The 23,432-nt window shown below is 49.2% G+C and overlaps 1 protein-coding gene across 1 annotated transcript in view; it reads left to right on the forward strand.

Annotated features, from left to right (window-relative positions):
• Nucleotides 1–731: 731 nt before the first annotated feature.
• ALDH1A2 (aldehyde dehydrogenase 1 family member A2) overlaps nt 732–23,432 on the forward strand; it is a 70,773-nt gene continuing 48,072 nt past the window's right edge. Inside the window, exons 1-2 of the mRNA XM_083413104.1 lie at nt 732–840; nt 1,338–1,512. Coding sequence (XP_083269230.1) covers nt 1,396–1,512 — 117 coding nt within the window. The 5' untranslated portion in view covers nt 732–840; nt 1,338–1,395. The remainder of the gene's footprint in view (nt 841–1,337; nt 1,513–23,432) is intronic.

The raw sequence follows: 23,432 nt of genomic DNA on the forward strand, positions 1-23,432 counted from the left end.
CTCCGTGACGTTTCTCACTTTTGAAACTGAAATAAGTTTCCAATTAAAACAAGAACAAAAAACCGATCTGCCCACGAGGAATAAAACAGCCCCTCAACAACAAAGGGGGTGTGTGTGTGTTTTTTGGGGGGAGGGGGCGTTCTGCCCCTCTTTGGATCTTCTTCTGCAATCCCTGAACTGGTCTTCAAAGCAGGTGCTGTCAGTCATGCCTCAGCCCGGTCCCCTCTGTGAGGCATAAGAGCCAAGGTCATTTCGGCGCCCCCAATAAAATATTTGTGGGGGCAGGCCCCCCAAAGTTTATGGGTATTGCCATTCAAATGGTGTGGGTGTGCGCCACGCCAACTGATCAGTTACGTGGGGTGGGGCTTACCTGGGCCCCCCAATATTTTATTCAAGTTGGCACGCCTGCTGTGAGGGGAACAGGGGTCTCTCAACACCCTTAGCAAGCTACAGTTCTCACGATCCTTGACTGTTAAATGTGGTATCACAGCGCTTTAAATGAATAGTGCGGATGCTGCCTGCGGATGCTTCTCTAACCCGCCCCTCTGCCATCCATGGCTGAAGTGGTTTGGGGACACCCTGGCTTCCCCAGACCCTCGCATCGCTCCCACCTGGGCTGAGGCTCCGTGCCTGCGCCCCCAAGAGAGAGGGGGGCGGAGCGCGTTTCTGGGTCTGACATGTTTATGGCTCCTTTTCCTCCCTCCCTTGGCAGCGAGTTTCTAATTAGATTCCCAAATTCCTTCTGGGCTGCTGGAGGAGTGAGTCCCCTTCTTCCCTCCTGGAGCCTCTGCCCAGAAAGCCCCCTCGTCGGATTTCCGCTGGGCTGCATCTAAGACCAAGGTGCTAATTCCTCTTTAATTATCCCAGGGAAACCCTCCGTAATTGCTTCTCTTCCACCCGGCCCGCCAGCCTCGCCTTGGACCCTCTTCTCCCGCCTCTGCTTATCAGCAAAAGGGGAAGAAGGATTCGGGCAAAGCCTCTTTCCCTGGTGAGCAAAGGGCGTTATCAGTTCCTGCTGGTGCCCAGTTGATGGGATGAAGCTCAAGGGGGGAGCGGCTGGCTGGACTTGACGGCCAGCCCGGGAGGACCTGTTGCCTCTCCTCGACGCCTCTGCAGGGCTCGGGGTGGAGAGGCTCTGGATGCTCCCATCCTCCTTGGAGGTCGTCCTGCCTCCTTGGCCCTGCCCTCCCGTCCAATAAGGAGAGGTTGCCTTGACACCTGCTTATATACCGAAGACGGCAGCAGCCTCCAAATCTCCAGCGCTGGGTTGGGGGAAGAGGGGAGAAAATACACACATAAACACACCCACACTCCCCTCTCTCCATACCTATTTCAAGCCACAGACTTAGGGAGACAGTCGCCCCGTCGGGCAAGGAGGAGAAGGCTCCCGAGACGATGACCTCCAGCAAAATTGAGATGCCAGGTGGGCTGAAGGCGGACCCGGCGGCTCTGATGGCTTCTCTGCATTTGCTCCCGTCTCCCACCCTCAACCTGGAGATCAAGTACACCAAGGTAAGTCACCTGTCTGCTCTTCCCTGCCAGAGGAGCGCGGGCTTCTCTTTTTCTGAGCTGACCCAAAACCGCTTCACTCGGACTTCTCTTCAAAAACACACAAACACAAAAGCCAGAAAGAGGTGCGTTTTCAGGTGCTGGGTGCCAGTAGATGGGTGGCTATAGGTGAAAGAAAGTCCATAGGATAAGAAAAAATATATTGCCCTTTCCAGTGTGCCTGGCATCATTTTAACTCTTTGGATCAGTTTTTCTTTCTTTCTGGGAAAAGGGTTTCTCCGCACAGACTTGAGCTCCTGAAGATTGTTGGAGGGCGCGATTGTACAAATCTTGTTTTAGCCTATTGAAAGATGATGAGAATCATGTTCTGTTTTGCTGTTCTAAATACTGGTGTCTTTCGCTCCTGGGACTCTTCCTTAACAATTCCTGCCGCAGATGTCACCGAGCCAAGTTGTTGTAACTTTGGAAGGAGGGAATCGTTTGCTGATTTCCTTCCTAGACAAATAACCATCTCGAATACAGGCAACTTGGCAAGAAAATTATTTGCTTATCCACATCACCAAGTGCCCAGGGTTGATGGCTTATTCTGCGGGCTAAGGTGTGCAGAGCTTTCCTATATTTACAGTTGATACAGATCTGCAAGGTTTTTAGCTTATGTGTGTTGCAAGACAGTTATTCCAAAACGCAATTTCGACAGGAAGTGTGATGCCTTTGGTCCGTCTTCTGGTTGCGAATGCCTGTTTGCATTATTAAGCACACTGGGCATGATCCCGTGGGATGCAAGACCATTTGCACAAGCCCCACTGAGGTTAAAGGGGAATTGCGCGAGAGCGTGCAACTCAGTGAGCAGTCATTGCAGGAGAATTTGGGCATGGATCAGGTCCCAAGCGCGGACATTCTTCATCCTTTGAAAGGGATATTAGACGCTTCAGGCTTGTAAAAAAGGCGGCACTTCTATTTGAAGCCAATATAGACCTGAAGGTCACGCAATGCCGATTAACAAGAAACCTCATTGATGCAAACATACATGACAAATGTTTGTTAAAGATTCATTCTGTTCCCAGAATGTTTCATCACGAATGTGTTCTATTCCCAAATTTCATCATGAATTTGCTGCTGCTCCCTGTTTTTTTTCTTAAATCCGAAATACAATAACCACATAAGGACTTGCTGATCATTCGAACAAACCACCTATTTTCAAATTAAAATAAAAAAATAAAATAAATATGAGTCTCGAATGCCTTGCGCCGGTTCACTTACCTGGCACTTAACTGCTCTTAACAATGTAAGGATTATTTATCTATAGTGCTAGGATTACTGGGGGTGCGATCCAGTCAAATTAAGCACTTTCAAGCCTCATTGATTTCAGTGGGAGATAATGAAGCCGGTGCTGACTCTTCCCGTTGAAATCAAAGGAATGTGCAGAAGCGTAGCTGGTTCGTAATCACAATACTCGTGGTTTTATGCGCAGAGGCTGCAATCCTACACACACTTCCTAGTACGGGGTAAGCCCCATTGAGCTCAATGGAACTTACTTCTGAGTAAAAAAAAATACTGTATGAATTTTGCTGTAACAATCTATAGCTAAGCATCTTTACATCTATTCTGATGTCTCATCATCTTGGTTAGTTCTCTCCAGCTGAAATCAGTGAGATCTAATAGCGCATAACTTGGGCTGGATCCTACCACAGTCTTGATATTATTTATAAAAAGAGAAAGAAAAGTGATCTAGATTAAATATGGATATGTAGAAATATGAAAAAAAGAATCTGTCTCACGGCAGCTTGTTTCAGTAGCATACAATTAGTCCCAAAATATTTTTGGGTCACACCGTCGCCTTGGTATGCACCGAACGCGGGAGAGACCAGAGCAGATTCTTGAGGACCAGAAACTTGCGCCCCAAGTAGAAGCGGGGGCGACGACGGGCTGGGATTAAGGAGTCACAAGGATGGGACAGGAACCTCCCACACACGTCCCAAAATTAAGGTTGATCTGAAATAATGAGTGGCTGTGGCACTCGTGAAAATACTTTACCTGCGTGGAACTGTGTTACTCTGCAAAAATCCACGCACAATGATGGTATATATCAGTAGTAAGTCCTTGTCGTTTTTTATCCCATATTTCTATAAAAATTACAGTGCATCGAGAAATGGAAATAAAAGGTTGCCTTTGCAAGAGAAAACATGGTGTGGGTGTGAGAGAGAGAGAGAGAGCGGGGGGGATCTTAGTTTCGTACACCCGTCTCTGTTTTTCTCGCTCCGTTTTTCTCCGGTCTCTCTCCCCCACTGCCGCCCTCTTTCTCGGCAGGCCAGGCAAGTGATTTATTGCTAATTGAAGCCTTTAATTGGGTGTCGTCGCTCTGGCCAGACTTTTATCCAGGATCCACTTTCCCACTTATTGCAAAGAAAAACAAGGAGATAGAAAATGACGGCCCTGCGCTGGATTCTCTCAGCCGGTGGGGTCACTTTTATGTCTCTCTCAAGTGACAACTCCTGTAAACAAAAGGGAACAAATCGCCTCCAGAAGGGGAAGGGGAGCGGGGGGGGGGCGGGAATCACTTGTAACCTCGAGCATCTCAAAAGTTATAGCAGCGCCCATTCTCTCTGGCTGCTCCGCCTCCCTTTTCTTCTGGGCTGTTCCTTGAGCGCCCAGCGGGGTTTCCTTCTCTTGCCTGGAATTCGGCGCAACCGTTCCAGTTTGTGGATGCTGCGCGGCTCTTGCAATCCTGAGTCTCGGTGGAAAGCCCGTCGCGGTTGTGTCTGTGACTTTCATGCAGAGGCGGGACGAGGGGGGACACTTTAGGCGTGAAATTTCGAGCCTCGTTTAGGAGTTGCGGAGACCTGTCCCCCTGGGGCGCACAATCCACCGGGAAGTTCTCCTGCGCGCAAATGAGTGAGAGTTGCGCAAGAGTGGTGCTGTGCTCCCGCGCACCTCTGTCATTTCAGGGGGGGGGGGGCTTGCCCGGGAGAAAGGGGTTGGCAGAAAGCATTCTGGGTTCATTAGTGGGGGGGGGCTGGTTGTTTGTTTGTTTTGCACCTGGGGCACCCAGATGCATTATAGATGCATCACTGAATGGGGTGATGTTGCTCAATGGAAGCCCTTAAACACATTAAACTATTGCAAGCATGCTCAGATGAGAGCTGAGTGCAGGGTGGGGGCCAAAGGTGGACCAACAACCACAGAAAGAGCATGATGTGTCCTTCACCAGAGACATTCCTTCTCCCAGAGTAGTAAGACTTCTATACCCTACCAGACATAGGTAAAGGAAAAGGGACCCCTGACCATTAGGTCCAGTCGTGGCTGACTCTGGGGTTGCGATGCTCATCTCGCTTTATTGGCCAAGGGAGCTGGTGTACAGCTTCTGGGACATGTGGCCAGTATGACTAAGTCGCTTCTGGCGAGCCAGAGCAGCGCACGGAAATGCCATTTACCTTCCCGCCGGACCTGTACCTATTTATCTACTTGCACTTTGATGTGCTTTTGAACTTGGCAGGAGCAGGGACCGAGCAACGGGAGCTCACCCCGTCGTGGGGAATCGAACTGCCGACCTACCGATTGGCAAGTCCTAGGCTCTGTGGTTTAACCCACAGCGCCACCCGCGTCCAGACATAAGACTTCTTTAAAAACAGAGCCTGATTGGAATCAGAAAATAAGAGTTGAAGGTTGGAATCAGATGGTGGCTGAGTATGTTGAGGAATCTCTTGAGTTCTGAGGGTGACTGGCAAAGAAGCAATTCCAGTCAGGTGGGGACTGGCCAAGGACAGACTAAAATTGGTAGGGCTGTCCCCCACTAGCTGCGCTGGACCAGCCTCCACCAGGAACAGAGCTCCTCAATGTTTCTCAAATCTGGGTGTCAAGCTGTACCTTGACTACAACTTCCATCATCCCAAGCTAGCAGGAACAGTGATCAGGGATGATGGGAGTTGTAGTCCAACAACAGCTGTCAATGGCCCTCCAGATGTTGCTGGACTATAGTCCCATCACCATCCCTGGTCATTGGCCTGGCTGATGGGAGTTGGAGTCCAGTCACATCTGGAGGGCCACAGGTTCTCCATCTGTGCAGCAGCCACCTGTACTAGCAACCTTCGCTGCTTCTTGTGGCAGCAAGCTTCATGTGCTAATTCTGCATTGTGTGTGATGAAGAGGCACTTCTTCTTTCATCTGTTAAAAATACAGGGAAGGCTGGCGCATCTGGCCATCAGAGGAGATGCACGAATTCGCCTCCAGATGCTCAGGAACTGAATGTGGAGGCAGCTTGCCTTTGTGTGTTTCCTTGTAACATCCGAAGCCACCCTGCGGAGTCTGAGATGGGGTGCGGGGTGTAGGGAAAGGTTCAGGAAATATTTTGCTAGATCTACAAGCTGTTTACATTGCTGAGAGGTCTGCCTTAAATAAATCCAGCATGTTAAATTGTGCAGTGAAAGACAGCAATATTCACTGAGTGACTCATAAATCTTTCAAACATCAGGAGGTGGACCAGTTTGTTGGGAGAATTGTTGGCTGATGCTGGAGGCTCGGAAGCACCAGGATGTATTGCAAAGGCTGATTGCTTGTGTATCACAGCTGCACATTCTTCCTCTTGTGTGTAGCTTGAACCGTTATCCTTTAGGGGAAATACCATAATGAAAAATGAAATTTACCTGGACAAGGGCAGTTTAACAGAAGCTCAATCCAAGTAATGCAGAGATGTTGACAGTGAGCGGGTTGATTGCCTACTCCAGGGGCTTGTGTGCATCACTCTATTCCATGGGTCGGCAAACTAAGGTCCGTGGGCCGGATCAGGCCCAATTGCCTTCTGGATCCGGCCCGCGGATGGTCTGCGAATCGCTGCATGGATTGCCAGCGCACGTGTTCTTTCCCTCTCCCTTACACTGTGGTGCCTGTGCCTCTTCCCTCCCTCCTCCTGGCTTCTCCTTGCCCTGCCTAGAGGAGGAAGGGGACTGGCCTTTGTTGGTGCCATCAGCAGCAGTACTCAAGCGGACGCCATTTTAAGCAGCCCCTCTCCGGAGCCCTTCCGCTGGCTGCTCATTGTCCCTCCACCACCAGCCCCTGCCGCATGCAAGACACAGGTAAGCAGCCACCAGGGCTCATGGTGGTCTTGCATCATTCCCCCCCCCAATATAGTTTGCCCCCCCCCACAAGGTCTGAGGGACAGTGGACCAGCCCCCTGCTGAAAAAGTTTGCTGACCCCTGCTCTGTTCCTTAAGGGGCAGCTAAGGGATGTTGGGGGAATCTTCTTGGACTCCCTGGTGTTAGCTGGGGGGGGGGGCAACACTGCACCCCATTGTGCTCCTTTCCAATATTCTTACTTGCTTCACCTGGGGGCTTGTAACTGGACACATTTCCTTAGAAGCAAATCCCAAGGATCTCGCTTCCCTGCAGGTGTGCTTAAGGTTAGGATACTAGGACGTGTGTGTGCTCACATTCAAAGAAATAAGAAAGAATGAGTTACTTCCAAGTAATGCCTTGAAGCTTATGATACCAGCAGAAAGAGATTCAGGTGTAGGATCATGGGAACCAACTCCTAGGGGTCAAGGTCCCTTTACCTACCCATAAAATATTTGAGGGGGCTTCCCCCCCCCAGTTGATGGCCATTGCTCTTCAAATGGTGTGTGCACGCTGCGCCTCGTGATCAATTATGTGGGGCGGGGCTTACCTGCCCCCCCTATTTTATTCAAGTTGGCACCCCTGTGTAAAGTTGTGGGGAATTGGGGCTGCACCATCTCTTCTGCACCTTGAGGTCTTTTGCAGTGCTGCTGAAGGGGCACAACTCTGCGATTCCTTGCAGTTGTGCATGAACCAGGAGTTCCAAAGTATTCCTGGGACTGATTTGGGGTTTTCCCCAAGGCTGGGTGGTTCATCCCTACTGGACCATGAAGATGACTGAGGAGGAAAGAAGCCTACCTACCTGTCCCAGGAGATTCCCTTCGCTTACTTTGAACTCCACTTTTGAATAGAAGCCAGCCTCATTTTAATCATCCTAAAGAGCAAGCTGTTTCTTTAAATGTTGAGACATTCATCTAAGTGGTGACTATCCAGGATTGTTCTGTGCAAGCTCCATGTTCAAAGGCAGTCTAACACTGAATATGGGTTTTGGGAGAATGACATTGAGAGAAGTGACTTGTCCTCACATCCTGCTTCTGGAGGTATCTGGTTGGCCCCCTTGGGGGAAGCAAGGGCCTTGAACTAGATGGACCTTCAGTGACACCCAGCACCAGCCAGGCTCCTCTGATGTTCTTGTGATCCTCCCAAAGCATGTAAAATGATAACCATGCGCTTTGGAGGAATTTAAAATTAAAATGAATAGAATTTTTAAAAAATATTTTTATTTCTGCAGGAAATTAATTCTGTTTGACACAGATTTTGCAGGCCCAGCTTTAGGCAGCCTTTTAGAAGTGGCTTATCTCTCAGGAGACTTAGCACATGTATTCTGAAAAGTGAAATAAAGAACCATCACATTGTCCTGCCAATTGGCTAAGTCCCTGGGATGGAGAAGCAAGACCTGAGAGGTGTGGTGACTGCACCCTTTTTTGCCTCTGTTTAGAGTTGTGTCCCCCTGCTTGTTGGGCCTGGGAGAGCTCTGTGATGAAACCCTCAGATAAACAGCTCGGTGGGAAGACAAAGTGGTGTTATGAATGGAAGACAAGGCTGTTGATACACCCGTCGGCCTCTGTGCAGGAAGGGAGATGCACCAGCCACAATCTCCTCCTTTCTGTCTTGCTTCCAGCTGTATAAACTCCATATAAACACTTTGCGGGGAGCTGGCAGGATTGTAAGCACAAACCAGTGGTCAAATGGGCTGGTGTGGTCTGCAGTGTAGGCAGAAAGTCTGAGGGGAGGGGGGAGATGGGAGTGCGGGGTGTCCCCTTCTCCCCTCCCCTGTCAAAGTGTGTGTGTGCTAAGTTGCAATGTCAAGGTCTTGATGGCTTTGCCCAAGCTCAAGGTACCCCTGAGATGCAATTACTCCTAGGCTGCAATCCTACATTTACCTGGGAGTAAGCCCCATTGAACACAATGGGACTTTCTTCCAAGAAAACAGGCACGGGAGAAGTGACAGTTCAGAAGTGACAGGTCAGCTTTCTCCACTATGGTGTCCCTTCAGATGTTTTGGACCCAGAACTACATTCTACTTCCACTGCTGGAGGCTGTAATGCTTCTGAATGTTACTTGCTGAAAACTGCAGGAAGGAGTTGTTGTTGTGGTGGTGCTCTGATCCTGGTGGGCTATGTATGGCCATTGACTGGCCACTGTGAGAACAGGACACTGGGCTAGATGGGGCACCAACATGATCCGAAAGACAATTCTTGCATGAACCTGTGTCTTCTGCCTCTGCTTCTCGTAATGGTGAATGCTGGGCTGAGGCAGTCCTACCTGAAGACAAAGCCTGGGTGCTCTTAAGGGCGGCTGAGTGAATGAGGGTTGCATCCCATGGGGGTAGGGGTGGTTGAGGCTCACAGAATGAGGAAAGAATGGGTAGAGAGGGATTTTTATCCCCCACAATTCATAGTCCCCCAGTGCCACTGATGGGGAGCAGATTCATGGAGAAAGAAGTTCTTCACACAAGACAATGTATCATTCATTGATGGATCTCACTGTGAACTTAGACAAATTCACAGAAGAAGGGGAGAAGGCCATCAGCGGCTGCTATCAGAGGCCACATGCTACAAAATACTGTGTGTGTATTACTGGGAGGAGAGAGCCATGGAAGGAGAGCCATTTGTCTTCATGCCCTGCCGGTGGACTTCCTGGAGGCTTCTTACTGTTGGGTGGTGGAGTGGATGAACCTTTGATCTGATCCAGCATTGGTTCTTCTGGTGCTCTTCCAAAAAAAGTCCATTTATGCCAAACATAAGCAAGGTTCCCTTCCTCTCTGCTGACTGGCTGTGCTGACGGGGCCTGATGGGAGTCAGGTTTGTTTTCACAAAGGTTTGTTTTCACAAAGGTTGGCATTTGTTCTGGTTTGTTTGTGAGATGGTTGTACAGTGCTGCATCAAACAGTTGTTATCCCACACACTTTCCAGTGCATTTCCCCATCACTTTCCTTACCGCAAGTAGTCTATGGAGGGTGTGTGGTTGTTGTTTCGGAAGCAGATCTGTTGTGGCAGAACTCCAAACTCACTCTAGTTGTACCACCTGAATTTGCCAGCAGGGGCCTGAGTCCCATCTCAAAAACCCAGACTTGCCCTTGGTGTGCAAAACCACTGCTGAGGGTGAGTCCCGGTGAGCCCCCACACAAACGATGCTCTGAGCGATGCCAGAAAACTGTAGGGCTGCTCTTGACACAACACTTTGCAGCTGAATGTCTTTGGCCATTCAAGGTGGCTTTTAAAGTTAATATGAAGTGTGTTTTACGTTGTTTTTGTTTTAAAAAGCCCAGCCCTACCCTCTGCCTTTAAGCATCCTTTAAGCTGTGTTAGTTCTGGCTCACCACCGCAATCTCTTCCTCTCTTCCTTTTTCTTTCTCTCTCTGAGTGCGGTTGGGGGTATCAGCTTTTGTTCAAAGAGCCCATTTGAGATTCTTGCATCTCCCTACACAACCCCACCGTTTCTGTCCTATATTTGGCTTCAGAAATGCCCCCTGAAAGGGCCCTGGAGGTGGGGAGTGGGGAGAGACGCCTCCGTTCCCTCCCGCTTTCCTGCTGATTCTATGGACTCCAATTTCCGAACTCCTTGCAGGGAGTTTCAAATGTACTTCCTTTTTAAATTAAATCCACCCTCTTGCATCGTCGCACGGCACCCCAGGGTGCAGTAAGTCAAGCGCATTGTATTCTGCCCAGCTCCGCTGCAAGAAGGCTGACATTCTAACATGTTGGCAGTTAACTCACACACACAAATACACGCCTGCGATAGCTGCTTGAATCACCAGCCTTTGACAAGAATGTTTTGCATCACACAGGATGCCTTTTAATTGCCTTTATTTCCAGCAAATTAACATGGGGGGGGGGGGAGGCGCGTGGAATTACTACTAAGCTTATTTTTCTCATGAGCAATAAATATCAGGCATGTGCTTACATTTATAGTTTCCTCAGGATATTAATGACTTCCATGCGCCTAGACCTTGCAAGGAATCTCGTCTCCCTTCCTTCCATTTGTATGCAATCATTGGAGGCAGGGGTTGTGAGGCCTGGGGGTTGAAAGAGGGTTTCCAGGGCCACCGCCAAGTTCCCTTCCCAGAGGCCCTGATCCCCCAAATCCATCTTCAGCCTTTCAGGCCTGTACTGCACCTTGAACCCTGTTCCTCACCTCCAGCAACTGGAGAGCTGTGGCTCCTCAGTGTCCCACCAGTGGTTCTACAGCAGAGGGGACTTTTTTTGAAGGGAGGTAGCTGCAAGGGTGAGGAAAGTCCCCTCCCCCTGGGAACAAGGGTGGCACCAGCTATTTGGGGTTTTTCAATAGTTTTTTTATTTATTGCCTTTCTATACCTCCCTTCTCCCCAGGATCATAAAAAGGTAAAGGGACCCCTGACCATTAGGTCCAGTCGTAGCCGACTCTGGGGTTGCGGTGCTCATCTTGCTTTATTGGCCGTAGGAGCCGGTGTACAGCTTCCGGGTCATGTGGCCAGCATGACTAAGCCGCGTCTGGTGAACCAGAGCAGCGCACGGAAACGCCGTTTACCTTCCCGCCGGAGTGGTACCCATTTATCTACATGCACTTTGACATTCTTTCGAACTGCTAGGTTGGCAGGGACCGAGCAACGGGAGCTCACCCCGTCGCGGGGATTTGAACCGCCGACCTTCTCATTGGCAAGTCCTGGGCTCTGTGGTTTAACCCACAGCGCCACCCACGTCCCTCCCAGGATCATAGGCCAGGCCTTTTCCAGGGTAGCATTGTGGGATATTGTTCCTGCTGGTCGGTTTTTAACCTTGCATCTTGTTTGTTATTCTTTTTTGGTACAATTCCACAATACAGTGGAACCTCGGTTGTCAAACGTAATCCTTTCCGGAAGACCGTTTGACTTCCAAAACGTTTGACAACCGAGGCGCAAAGGGTTGTTGGCAATTTCAATGGTGAAAATTGAGAAATGCGCCTCGGAAGCCGTTCGACTTCTGAGGCACGTTTGAAAATGGAAGCATTCACTTCTGCGTTTTCGGCGTTTGGCTTCTGAAATGTTCGGCTTCTGAGACGCTTGAAAACTGAGTTTCCACTGTATTTTCAAATGATGGTGTTTATCGGTTCTTTAATTCTTCACGAGGTAAGGGCACAGGAACAAGTTCTTGTCCTCTGCCACCCCCTGCTCTCTGCTTTGCTTCATCCTTTCTTGGCCTAGGAGGGAACCTGCATATTTTGTCTTGTGGAGAACAGAGTAGCAGCAGGGGGACAAATATTTTTATTAGGAAAATGAAACAGGAAGAGAGGAAGGGTTAACATACAGACTTTGCTGCTACCACACCAGTGCCTTGATCCAATTCTGGGGACAGAATTGTATCTCTGCAGCTGCTACTGACTTTTTTTGTTTCGTTTTTTGGAGTGGGGAAAACCTTGACTTTAGCAATCTCTTCTCCCATGGCCAGTGGTTCCTTGAGATATTCTGTACATCAGCTTTCTGCATCCTGTTGGTGCTCTCCAGATGTTTTGAATAACTGGCTGATGGGAGTCCAAAATCTCTGGAGGGCCCCAGGTTGGGGAAGGCTGCTCTAAATAAATAAAAAAGCCTTCAGAGGGAGGGGTTCCCTTCCGCAATTACCTGTCTGACTCCCTTGTGGTGGCTTCTCCTCTAAGGGCTCCACATTTCAGATGCCACCAGGGCAGATCTGGAAGCCTATAGCCATCCAGGAAAGGGTTCAGATTGGACAGCCAGAAGCCTGTTTGCTTTGCAGGGAGTTTTTGATGCGGACATTCCTGATGGAGAGAAATGGCGGAATTCCTCCCCCAACCATTCCTGTCCTCCCTACATAGTTTATTGCCAGGCGTAATGGGATGCCACGGAATTGTCTCCATCCACTGCATTTCAGGAGATCTCTCTCCCTCTTCCTTTCTCTCCCTCTTCCCCCCTCTCTCTCTTTCTGTTTTTTTCTTGTGTGAAACAATCCAGATCACTCTTTTCCGTGCTTTCAAGCTCCCCTCATTCGTTTGTGGGCGCTTGCTCTTATTTCTTTTCTTTTCTCTTTTTGTAATGAAGGTTGAAATTCTAATCATGGAAGAGGTGATCATATGGGGAACAATTAGGAAAGGAACTGAGAATAAAACAGCATTGTCTCACAATGCCTTCTTAAAAAAGTAAATCTCTGGTGCTGCTGCATTTTGAATAGCAGCACAGTTTTGGTCGCCCCGTCTGAAGAAAATAAGATAAGAAGAGCCTCCTGGATGAGTCCAGCTGCATGCCTGTCCATTCTGGGAGCCCCCTGGGAGCAGGATCTGAGCACAACAGCACCCTCTCCTCCTGTGGGTTCCAGCAACTGGCATTCAGAAGCATTACTGCCTGGGACCATGGAGGCAGAGCAGAGCCATCACGACTAGTAAACATTGATAGCCTTAACCACCATGAATGGGTCCAATGTGTTTTTAAAGCCATCCCAGTTGCCAGCCATCACCCAGCAAGTGCCATAGTTTAACCATGCAGTATGTGGAAAGAATGGGACACGGGTGGTGCTGTGGGTTAAACCACAGAGCCTAGGACTTGCTGATCAGAAGGTCGGCAGTTCGAATCTCCGCAACGGGGTGAGCTCCTGTTGCTCGGTCCCTGCTCCTGCCAACCTAGCAGTTCAAAAGCACCCCAAAAAGTGCAAGTAGATAAATAGGTACCGCTCCAGCGGGAAGGTAAACACTTCTGGTTCTCCAGAAGCGGCTTAGTCATGCTGGCCACATGACCCAGAAGCTGTACACCGGCCCCCTCGGCCAGTAAAGCGAGATGAGTGCCACAACCCAAGAGTCGGTCATGACTGGACCTAATGGTCAGGGGTCCCTTTACCTTTACCTTATGTGGAAAGTCCTGTCTTTTAACTGTCCTGAATCTTCCGACATTCAGCTCTATTGAATGTCCCCAAATTCTAGTCCCCAAATTCTCTATCCTCTTTCTCCATCCCATGCAGAAGTTTATAAACCTCTATCATGTTGCCTCTTACTCACCTTTTCTCTAAATGAAAAAGTCCCAAGTGACGCAACCTTTCTTCATGGCGGGGGGGGGGGGTGTCGCTCCTTTCCCTTGATCACGTGGGTTGCCCTTTTCTGAAGCTTTTTGCCAGGAAGGCCCTGGCCTGTAGGGGGCATCAAAGAACCAGCTCACAGGCCCCATGCTTTTAAGATGCTGCTGTCCAGAGCTTCCCTACGTCCCCTGCCAGGGCTGAGCCAGTGGCTTCAAAGGAGGTCTTTACAACATTAGCAGTAGTGCATAGGCATTGGGGAAGCATTGCAGTGCAACTAATAAAGCAGGGTAAATCCACCAACTGTGCAGTATTGCTGTGTCAAGAACACGGTGCAGAATGCTTGCACTGCAATAAGGCACAAGTCTCGAGGGCCACCTAATCACAGCGCAAGGAGGACCCAGTTCTGCCAAGCAGAAGACTTGGGTGTGGATCATGACTGGTGACACATGGTGGTCAAGAGAACAGTTCCCTGCCTGCCCCATTAAGCTCACAACCTAAAATTTGATAATGAAGGGAGGAGGCCGGGGAAAAGGAGGAAGAGGTCTGGTGGAGTCCCAATGTGGGCGGGGGGAGGGGAAGGGTGCTTTTTCAGTGGCCTGATGCCCAGAAACTTGGGGCAGTGGCCTGGCTCCACTTCCTGGGCCTTCCAAACCCTCCTGCTGAATTGAAGCCTTTGTGTGACCTTTTGGTGCCATGTTTCCAAGCTCCTGGTTGCTACCAAAGAGCACAGCTCAGCTTTTCCAGTTGGGGGGTCCAGGGCTTTTTGAGGCACCCCAGACAATTGCAAGCTCTTGGAGAGGCTGCCTCATGGAAGGGAGCAAAAGCATCTCCGAGAGAGAAGCCAAAAGGTTGTTTCTGCTGGGGGCCACCCTGCTGTGCAGCTGCTACCCCCGGGGAGGACGCTCCTGCCGGCAGAGGCCAGCCATGGCAAGATCCTGGGCCCAGCCTCTTGGACAGGGGGAGGCAGCTGCGGAGGGGAAGCAGTGAGGAAAGGCAGGCGTTTGAGCCCCCTCGGCTCATCCCGCCCCCATCTGGATGTCTGCTGCATTCTTTCTCAGGGCGGGGAAGTGTGAGCTTTTCCCCTCTGGCTGGAGCTCCAGAGGCCGATATAGCCTGCTACTCTCAGGAAACACAGCAGGGCCCAGGTGCACAGCTTAATTGGAAGCGGGCCTTGATCCTCTGGGGCTCAGCTGCTGGACATCTAAAGCGGCAAGGGACAGTAAAGGCACTCTGGGCATGCGTCAAGTGCTTTTGCATCAGCCCCAAGGAAAGGCTGCCACATGTTTTAAGAAAGGGGCTTTTCAGTTTGGGCGGCATGTCCTGCAAACAAGCTTCATGAGTGGTGTTTTGGGGTGTTGGGAAGCCTTTCCCCATACAACTCTTGAACTCTGATGCAGCTCGATAGGCCAAGCTGTGGAGGACAGGATCAGAGCCAAGTGATTTCAGCCCAGGCAGAAGGGCAACCCTTTCCAGTCCGTTCCTTTGTGGGCAAATGTTTTGGGCTGTGTGTAGCGTATGTGTCCAAGTTTGGCCCACAGGCCTGAGGTTGCCCACTCCTGCTGTAGAGAACACAGGGCTAGATCCATCCCAGTCTAAAGCAGCTTCCTGTGTTCCTACAAAACGAAGCAAAGCATCATCTTCATGGGGGAGGTGTTGTGGTTCAAAAAGTGCCTCAGTATCGCTTTCCATGTTGGCTTTGGGGTGAATGAAAGGAAGAAACTCTTGCGGTCTGATGTTTGGCCACCTATTAGTAAATAGTTACAGTATGCTTCACCAAAACATTGCCAGTGATGGCTGCCAAGTTATGACAGGGCTGTGCTGTGAAGCTTCAGTTGCAGATTTGACACTATCAGATGAGGGCTCAATAGAGATTGGGAGTGGCTCACTCATCGTTACAGAGAGGAACGTTTCCTCTTCGAGTGTTTATGTACAACTTCCTTTGCCAATTCATTACCAGTCAAGAGAGACTCGCACCCACTCAGACTGGATTTTCAACCCTTTTGAGTAGATCATGTTTGCATTAGCACTTTGCATAGTTCTAGAACAGTCCCCCCCCCAACTAAAACACTCCAAATGTTGCACCTTCCCTTTGTAGGACGATTCATCCCTTTGACCATTTTGGTTGTCTCTTTCTGCATCCTTTCCAGCTCTACGTTATCTCACCTCAGGCAGAGCCATGATGATGTTGGTAGTGACTCTGCCTTGATTTCTGCCAAGACAAGGGGGAGGCAAGAAAGTTACAGAAAACCAGGCCCTGTTCTCACAGGGACAGCATATTTTCAGGAATCTGGGGACTGAATATCAGCCCAGCCTTAATTTCATTGGTGGGATTTCAAAACCCTTTCTGTTTTGGTGCATTTGGGTTTTTTAAATACAGAAATTGCTGGAGGGGGGAGGGATGTTCTCCTACCTTTTAATATTAGGCACTTGGCAAAGAATTAAACTTACATTTTTTATTTACACCTTGAGCACTGTCGCCCCCTTTGAATTTAGTGGCAAATGTCTTGTTCACAATGGCCTTTATTGGGGAACAAGTCATTACTATTCCCCCGCTCCAAAATCTCACAATAGATTAGAAAAGAGATTTTCAACCTTTTTGAGTCCATGGCTCCCTTGACCAACTCCATTCTTTCTGTGGCTCCCCTGTGAGGAAACACACCGTGAGCCTCAGCAGCCCAGTTATGTCACTCCTTGCCTGCAGAGCCAGCAGCCCCTCACCCCTTTTCAGACACCCTCCCTTGTGGAGTGTGTCCTCAGCCTCCTCTCTTCTCCCCTTTCCTTGGGAGTCCTCCAGGCAGCAGCCACCACTACCCCTCATCTGAGCTGTCCTCATACTGCCCCACAGGGGCCTGGGAAGAGGATGCCCCCAGCCTTAGTGGCCTGATGCAGACTGGGCAAAAGTGAGGCCCGACCTTACCTTGGGGTCTCCTAATAATTCCCAGGGCCCTTAACTAACTTCAATCCCTGGGGTGATTTGAGGGAAGCCATGGCTCTTAAAAGTGGCATGATTCTGCTTTAAACGTATAGTGCGGATGGGGAGCTGTGCAGCAAAGTTTGTCATGCCTGCAAAAACAGAGGAGGCGCTTGACACCCCCCACCCTTAATGTAGCCATGAAGAGTCAGAAAGGTGCCCTGGAGTCTATGCTCTTGGCTTAGCAACCTCCAATTCTTGTACTGTCAAAGGAAGGAATCATAACTGCAATTGCACAGTAGGGGGTGTGGAGGGGATCTGTGTCCAGCAGATCACCACCAGGAAATAACAGTGTAGGACATCAATGCCCTGCCAGCTATCGGAGCCTAAAGAAAAGGGGGCCAGCAATAGGAATTGCTTCTTTGCACAACCAGGAGCTGCCTTACTGAATTCACTGCCACAAGGGAAGATGACCATTGGCTTAGAAGCATTTAAATAAGGTTTAGAGGCATTCATAAAAGAGGAAAGGTTTATCCAAGGGCTGTTAGTCATGACAGCTGACAATGAACACTCCAGAAGACACCTATCACTTAATACCAGGTGCTGGGTGCTGTCTTTCTGTCCTGGTGGCGAGTTTCCTGGAGGCATCTGGGTAGCTCTTGGTAGGTAGAAGGGTGCTGTGGACCTTTGGTCTGATCCAGCTGGACTGGGAACATAATGTTTAAATGTTTCTTTATTGGTTTCATGTAGGAGAAAGGGTCCAAACTCCCTTTTGATTCTTTGGCAGGCAAGTCAGAGTCAATGGACCTTCCATTTGACTCTGGAAGGGTTTTTTTTTGGGGGGGGGATGTGGCTTTTCCAGCTTCTGCTGCCATCACCCAAAGTTTGCTTAATGCCTTTCACCAAAGATGTCATAGGTGGCAAAAGGCAGCGAGTAAATGTTCTTTAATATGATGTAACCTAATCCTGATGGATCCAAAACTGTCCTTTTTCTGAACTCCCTGTTCACGTTCTCCCATTTCACTGAAGTTGTTGAATGCTTGTGCTAAATTATAAGAAAAGGTCTACCCACAGATGATCCTCAGTTGAGCCCCTCCTGCTCTTTGCTGCTTTGGCCCATCTCTAATTATAGACTGTAATAATAATCACCAACATCCTTCTGAGCAGATGAATTTGTGAACATCAGAAAGATGCTTTTGCCAACCAAAAGAGAGCGAGAGAGAGAGAGTGTGCTGTGTGCGCATCTTGACGGTGGTAGTGCTGGTGGGGGGAGGCTAATTGGAACCACATGTGCAAACTTAACATTAGAAATACTCCATTATAGGCACCACAATCAGTGTTGATATGTATTCTGCTGCTTGCACTGAAATGCCAGAAGTCATTTAGACTAGCTAATCCTTCCTGAGCTCTTCCCATGGAGTTTTTAAAACTTTGTTTTAGAGCCACCAGACACAAAGAGACATGTCCTGCGCAGGCTCTCCGCAGAGCTGGCTTTGAAATGCTCTAACAGGAGAATTGGGGAACATTAAGGAGGCTGGCGGGAGGCTTGCTGGAGTGAACCCTCATCCCATAGCTGCCTCCTGATGGTTCACTTGGGCCTAATCGAACAACCACTCTTTGCAGGTCACAGGCTCTGCTATTTGTCTCTGACCTAAGAGATCTGGAGTGTTCTTCACATCAAAACCAGGTCTTGCTGAGCTGAGATCAAACAGGCAAAGGTAAAGGATTTGGCCAGTGATTTATCATGCCACGGAGAGCGATCAGGCCAGAAGGGGCCACTGAGGATGAAGCTGACATTCCAGCCGTTTCTCATATGTGCTTAGAAGAGGGACTTCCAAGTTAAACAGAAGGAGGCCCTCCCCCCTCTCTTTTTGCTTTTTCAGGAATAAATATTGAGAGATTGTGTTTAACTACAAATGTCTTCCCAAGGACAGCATTTTCCAAAGCTGATGATTAACAGGAAGGTCTTCACCTAAAAATAACAGAGATACACAGACAATCTCAGTGCTACTGCAAAAGGGGCACATTCTACCAAGTGTAGAAGAGCAGTACTTGCAGAAAGATTCAGCACCTACCTTTTATGTTTTATTAAGAAGTCAAAAAGACACCATCCTTCTGAACCAGACCCCAAGCTCTACTGATCTAGTCAAGCACTCTGTTTTAATGGCATTTTATTTGCTTGTTTGTTTGCCTGCACTATACTGTGGGGTCTAAGGTACGTCACAACAATAAAATATATCATTTGTAAAACAAATAAAACAGTGTTATAGTGAATTCTATCATTTAGTTACATATTGTGCAAAGAAGGGCTCTCTTTTGTTTGTTCTGAATCTGTTGCTGAGGAATGTCCCAGAGTTCCTGTATTATAGAAGAGGGAGAAAGCGTTCTCTCTCCACACCTCCCATTCCATTCATAATTTTATACATCTCTATCAAGCCTTTCCTTATGTATCATTTTCTCTAAACTAAAAAGCTCTCAATCCTGCCATGTATTGTCAACTTTGTCTTCTCAGATGAGGCACTGAGAGCCAGGGCCTTCTTATGTGTGGCACCTCTCTTGTGGATCTCCGCTGCTCTTGTCCTGCAGAGCCCAAGTGGTAGTGGGGGGGGGGGAGAGGAGGAAAGCAGCACCATGGAGAGCTCATAGGGAGCTGCTTGCTCTAAGGAGGGCTGGAAGTGACCTGAGGCCTTTTGAAACTCTCCCTCCTAGGTTCTGCCCCCTTTTTGGAGAACAAGAGCCTCTGGAAGGGCCAGTCCACTGACCTGGAGAAGCCCTCTGTCCTAGTGTGGTCCCTATGCCATTGGACTGGTGAGATAGCATGGGAGGTATACCAAAGGCAGGTGCCTGTGAAGGTTCTGGCTCTGGTCCTATAGACCCTGGTGTTGTGGGTTGTGCTTCAGTGGGCTCCTCTGGCAACCTCTGGTCCAGCTGTCCTCTGATCTCCAGCATCTTGGAACCTGCTCTGGTTCCTTAACTTCTGACTTGGTCACTGCAGGACTTCCTTTAGCAGCAGACCCAGACTTGGCATGGATTAGGTTCCGAGGTCAAATCTCTCGTATCTCCAAAGGAATTGGCAGCAGGTGGCAGGAAATACCTGTCTGCCCAAGTCCCTGCCAAGCTGCTCTTTCAGTCTGAGCATCTAATACTGGCCCAGGCGGACCAATGGTCCCGACATGATAGTTGTGTCCATGAGCAAAAATGTGCAGCTGTGTGCTTGTCTCCTTTTACCAAAAAGAGGCCTTGGTTGAGGGACGGAGCACCTACTTTGAATGCAGAAGGTTTCAGGATCCACCCCCTGACTCTAAAGCAGCAGAGAGAGATCAGGGCTCTCATCTGGGTCAGCGCAGCTAAGTGATGGGCAGGGGGGGACGGTGACTAGGATACTCAGATTCCTCCATAGCCATGAGTGTGAGACCTTCACTTCACCTCACCCCCCCCCACCTGCCTCACAGGTTTGTTGTGAGGATGAAGAAGGGTAGAATACAAATGGGATTTTAAGAAATCATCCAAGGTAGCTTCATCTGTCTATGTAGAAGTATCTACACTGTGTGTGTGTGTGTGTGTGTGTGTGTGTGAGAGAGAGAGAGAGAGAGAGAGAGAGAGAGACTGTTGCAGACTGAGCCCAGCAAAAAGTGGTAGAGGAGTAAGCATTCCTGGACCTCAAGGCCAACGTGTGTGTGTGTGTGTGTGTGTGTGTGTGTGTGTGTTTCTAGGAGGCAACAGGTACAGAAAGCACCCAAAGCTGCCTTTATAGTTGCTCATCCCTAGCACCCACCTGGCCCAGTATTGCAGCTGCTTCCCAGGGCTCTTGCCACAGAGGCTATTCCCATCTCCAACTTCCTGGGATCCTTTTTAATCAGAGGTTGAACCACAGAGCCTAGTCAAACTCCCTGTCCTCAAGACCTTTCTCCAAGATCTCCCCTCCTGTCTCTTAAGCCCCTTCGCCCTAGGCGTGCCCTCTGGGGCCTCCTCTGCACCCCTCTGTGGGACCAACAGCCTTTCAGATCCCCCCCTCAAGTTTCTCTTCTTCTGGCTGACCTGAGACCTTCCTTTCTGCCAAATCTGTGCCCTGCCAATAAGCTCTGGGTCTCTATTCCCTGTACCTCATATTTGGAAAACTGCAGGAGCCAGGCACTTTGGGGACAGAGTGTGGGTGGCAGAGACAGACAGGGTCCGAGTGACCATCTTCCACCTTTGCCGGAATCTGTGATGGCCTTTGCAGAAGGACAAAGTTCCGCTGGTGATGAGTCCCTAAAGCCAAATTCCTCCAAAGCGAAATGTTCATTGGGAAGGATTCTTCAGCCAGCTGCTGGTGGGTAGCTGATCCCAGGAATGCATCGTCATTCCCTGGCGGGAAGGTTTGGGCTTGTGTCGGATCAGGACAGCCATGTGCTTGAGAGCAAATGAGCCCTGAGAAATCAAGACACATCACGCACCACACCTTGGGTTGGGGAAGATTTTCCTTTGCCAGGCTCAACGCTGGAGCTTTTGAAAAGTTTCCAAACAGAGAGGAAATGAAGGATATGAAATTTCCGGAGGCACAGGTGCCAGGTATCTTCAGTGTTATGAAATATTTACCAAGGGAAGCGGGGGCTGCTGGATTTTTTGCATGCCTCCAAAATTATCCCCAAAAAGTGTCATTATGCACTCAGCTCCTGCAGCCACGAGATGGTCGCTTGGGGCCAAACAGCTGAGATTCCTCCCTTAAGCTTCTTTGGCATCCGATGCCTCCCCCCCCCCCCCCCGCCAAAAAAAAACCCTCTTGGAGGAACGAGCCTCATATGAAAAAGGGATCACTTTGATGGAATTGAAACTATAACCAGCTACTAAATCAAGAGAGCTAGGAAATTCCAATTCATCCAAAAACATGCTTCTCTCCTATGGGAAGCTGTTATTATGTGGATGTTAAAATCCTCTTCCTGTATGGGGGAGAGGAAAAAAACATTATGGAATTGCAGAACTACAAGAACATGGTTTATTAAATCCATGGGAAAATAATTCCACCTTGGAGGACCCGAGGGCTCAGGCTTAATTTCTGTCCACTGGCTGAGGTTCTTGCTGGTGCTCCAGGGAGGTCGCCGCAGATGCCTGATGACATCATCACGAATCAATATTGAAGGAGGAATGAAAATTATTCACTCGCACGTCGTTCCAGGACATATTTCAAGAGAGGAAATGAAAGGTTACACTGCATGCCATCCACGTTGATTCGTTGGCCAGTGGTGATTGTGATTTGGTTGCTTTTAATTGCAGAGTTTAAAAGGAGATATTAGAAAAAAGAGACTCAGTGGATGTATTACTGTTCATGAGTTCTAAACATTGTCCTGTCCAAACTGGGTGGATGTTAGAAGGAATTTGTATTCAAACCCCCAAACCACTTCGGTTCTATACAGAATAGAGCAGAAAATTGTCAAATTTGAAACTGGGATGGGTGGGTAGGTTTTATACAATAATTTCTTAGCTGCAAAGAATAGAAAGCCTGGTGTGGGATTTATGTTTTCTATCTGAAGTGAATCCCCTGGGCACTAGGAAATTTCTCTTTCCATAAATGTGAATGAACTTCATTTTACTTGTCGCTAAGAAATGGATGAGACACATTCATTCTCAGTTTTGTGTTCAACACGACCAGGATGTGTCCACAGGGCCATTATTCAATTTAGTTTCATAACACGAGGCAAGGGGCGATTTAGGTGTTGTCATGGGTGGCAGAGTATTTTATACTCTGCTTAGCTGTCTCCCATTTCCTTATTATTTTGGAACAGTGGAGGCTGGCCGGTCTTTCTCTTTCATAAGGCAGGCTGTTCCAACGACACTCCATGGTTTGGGCAGGCAGGAAATCGGGAGAGAATTGGCTGACTCTTCCTCCCAGCTGCAACTGGAGACAGTCTGCTGGCAGTTTCCCAATTCCCAGGCCATGATCCCGAAGGCTGTAGGTGCCTCTATGACAACCCACTACGGGAGAGGTTATAAATAGTATTGTTGCTACACAATTTAAAGGTAGGAGCCATCAGGGGGGTTTGGCCCCTTGCAGGGTAGAAGGATCTGTGTGATATCCTGGGGTTCTGTGCCTGCTCCTAAGCAGAGGTTGCCTCTGTCAGCCTGAGGCTGTGAGGCCCCTGTTCTTTGGATTTGGGGTGTGAGGAGCCAGCACCATTGACTGGTGATATCCTAGAATTGGGCTGGCAGGGGGAAACAAAGACCAGAAGATGGAACAGGCAGAGCAGAGCTGTGGTCCACAAGTGACCAGGACAGGTGCACCTCTTCCCATTCTGATGCAGTTTGCACATCTGGCAAACCATGCAGAGGCCTCTGATTCCTTGCAGGAGATTGACAGTCCTTTTGAGGGGAAACTGGACCGGCAGGAGGATAGCATGCTTTACCCACCACGGATATGTGCTGACTTGTTTTCTTTCCCCTGCCTGTGGCCACTGGAGAAGGGCTTTTGAAGTGCTACTAATCCTGTTGAAAGGAGTCTAGAAAGGGGACGAGTAGCAAGAAGGCCTCTTTCCTCCAAGCACCTTCTAGAAAAATAGTCTGCACTGCCTCAAGGCCTCCTTGCCCTGCAGAGGAAGGAAGGGAGGGAAGGAAAGAAGGAGATGTTCTTCCCTCTCTGGGCAAAGTGATCCAGAGCACCTCCTCCACAGAGGACGAGGTAGGATCCACAAGGAAAGCCCTATGGAATTGGACCAAGGGTGGTTTCCTTAGCCCTGCATCCTGTTTCCAGATGCCAGTGGGAAACCCAGAGGTAGGACATGAGGAAGGCTGCCTTGAGGGGGTGCACTCTGCCAGAGCCATGCCCCAGCATCCTTGGGGGGGGGGGCACATTTCATGGCTCCAGTCTAAGAACTGGGCCAATCACATGCCTTTTCTGGATATTTATCCCTCTATTTTTCTGAAGGCTGAAGTGGCTTACAGCATTTCAGCATTTT

The sequence above is a fragment of the Podarcis tiliguerta genome (assembly GCF_965153285.1).
Source record: "Podarcis tiliguerta genome assembly, chromosome: 14".
NCBI lineage: Eukaryota > Metazoa > Chordata > Lepidosauria > Squamata > Lacertidae > Podarcis > Podarcis tiliguerta.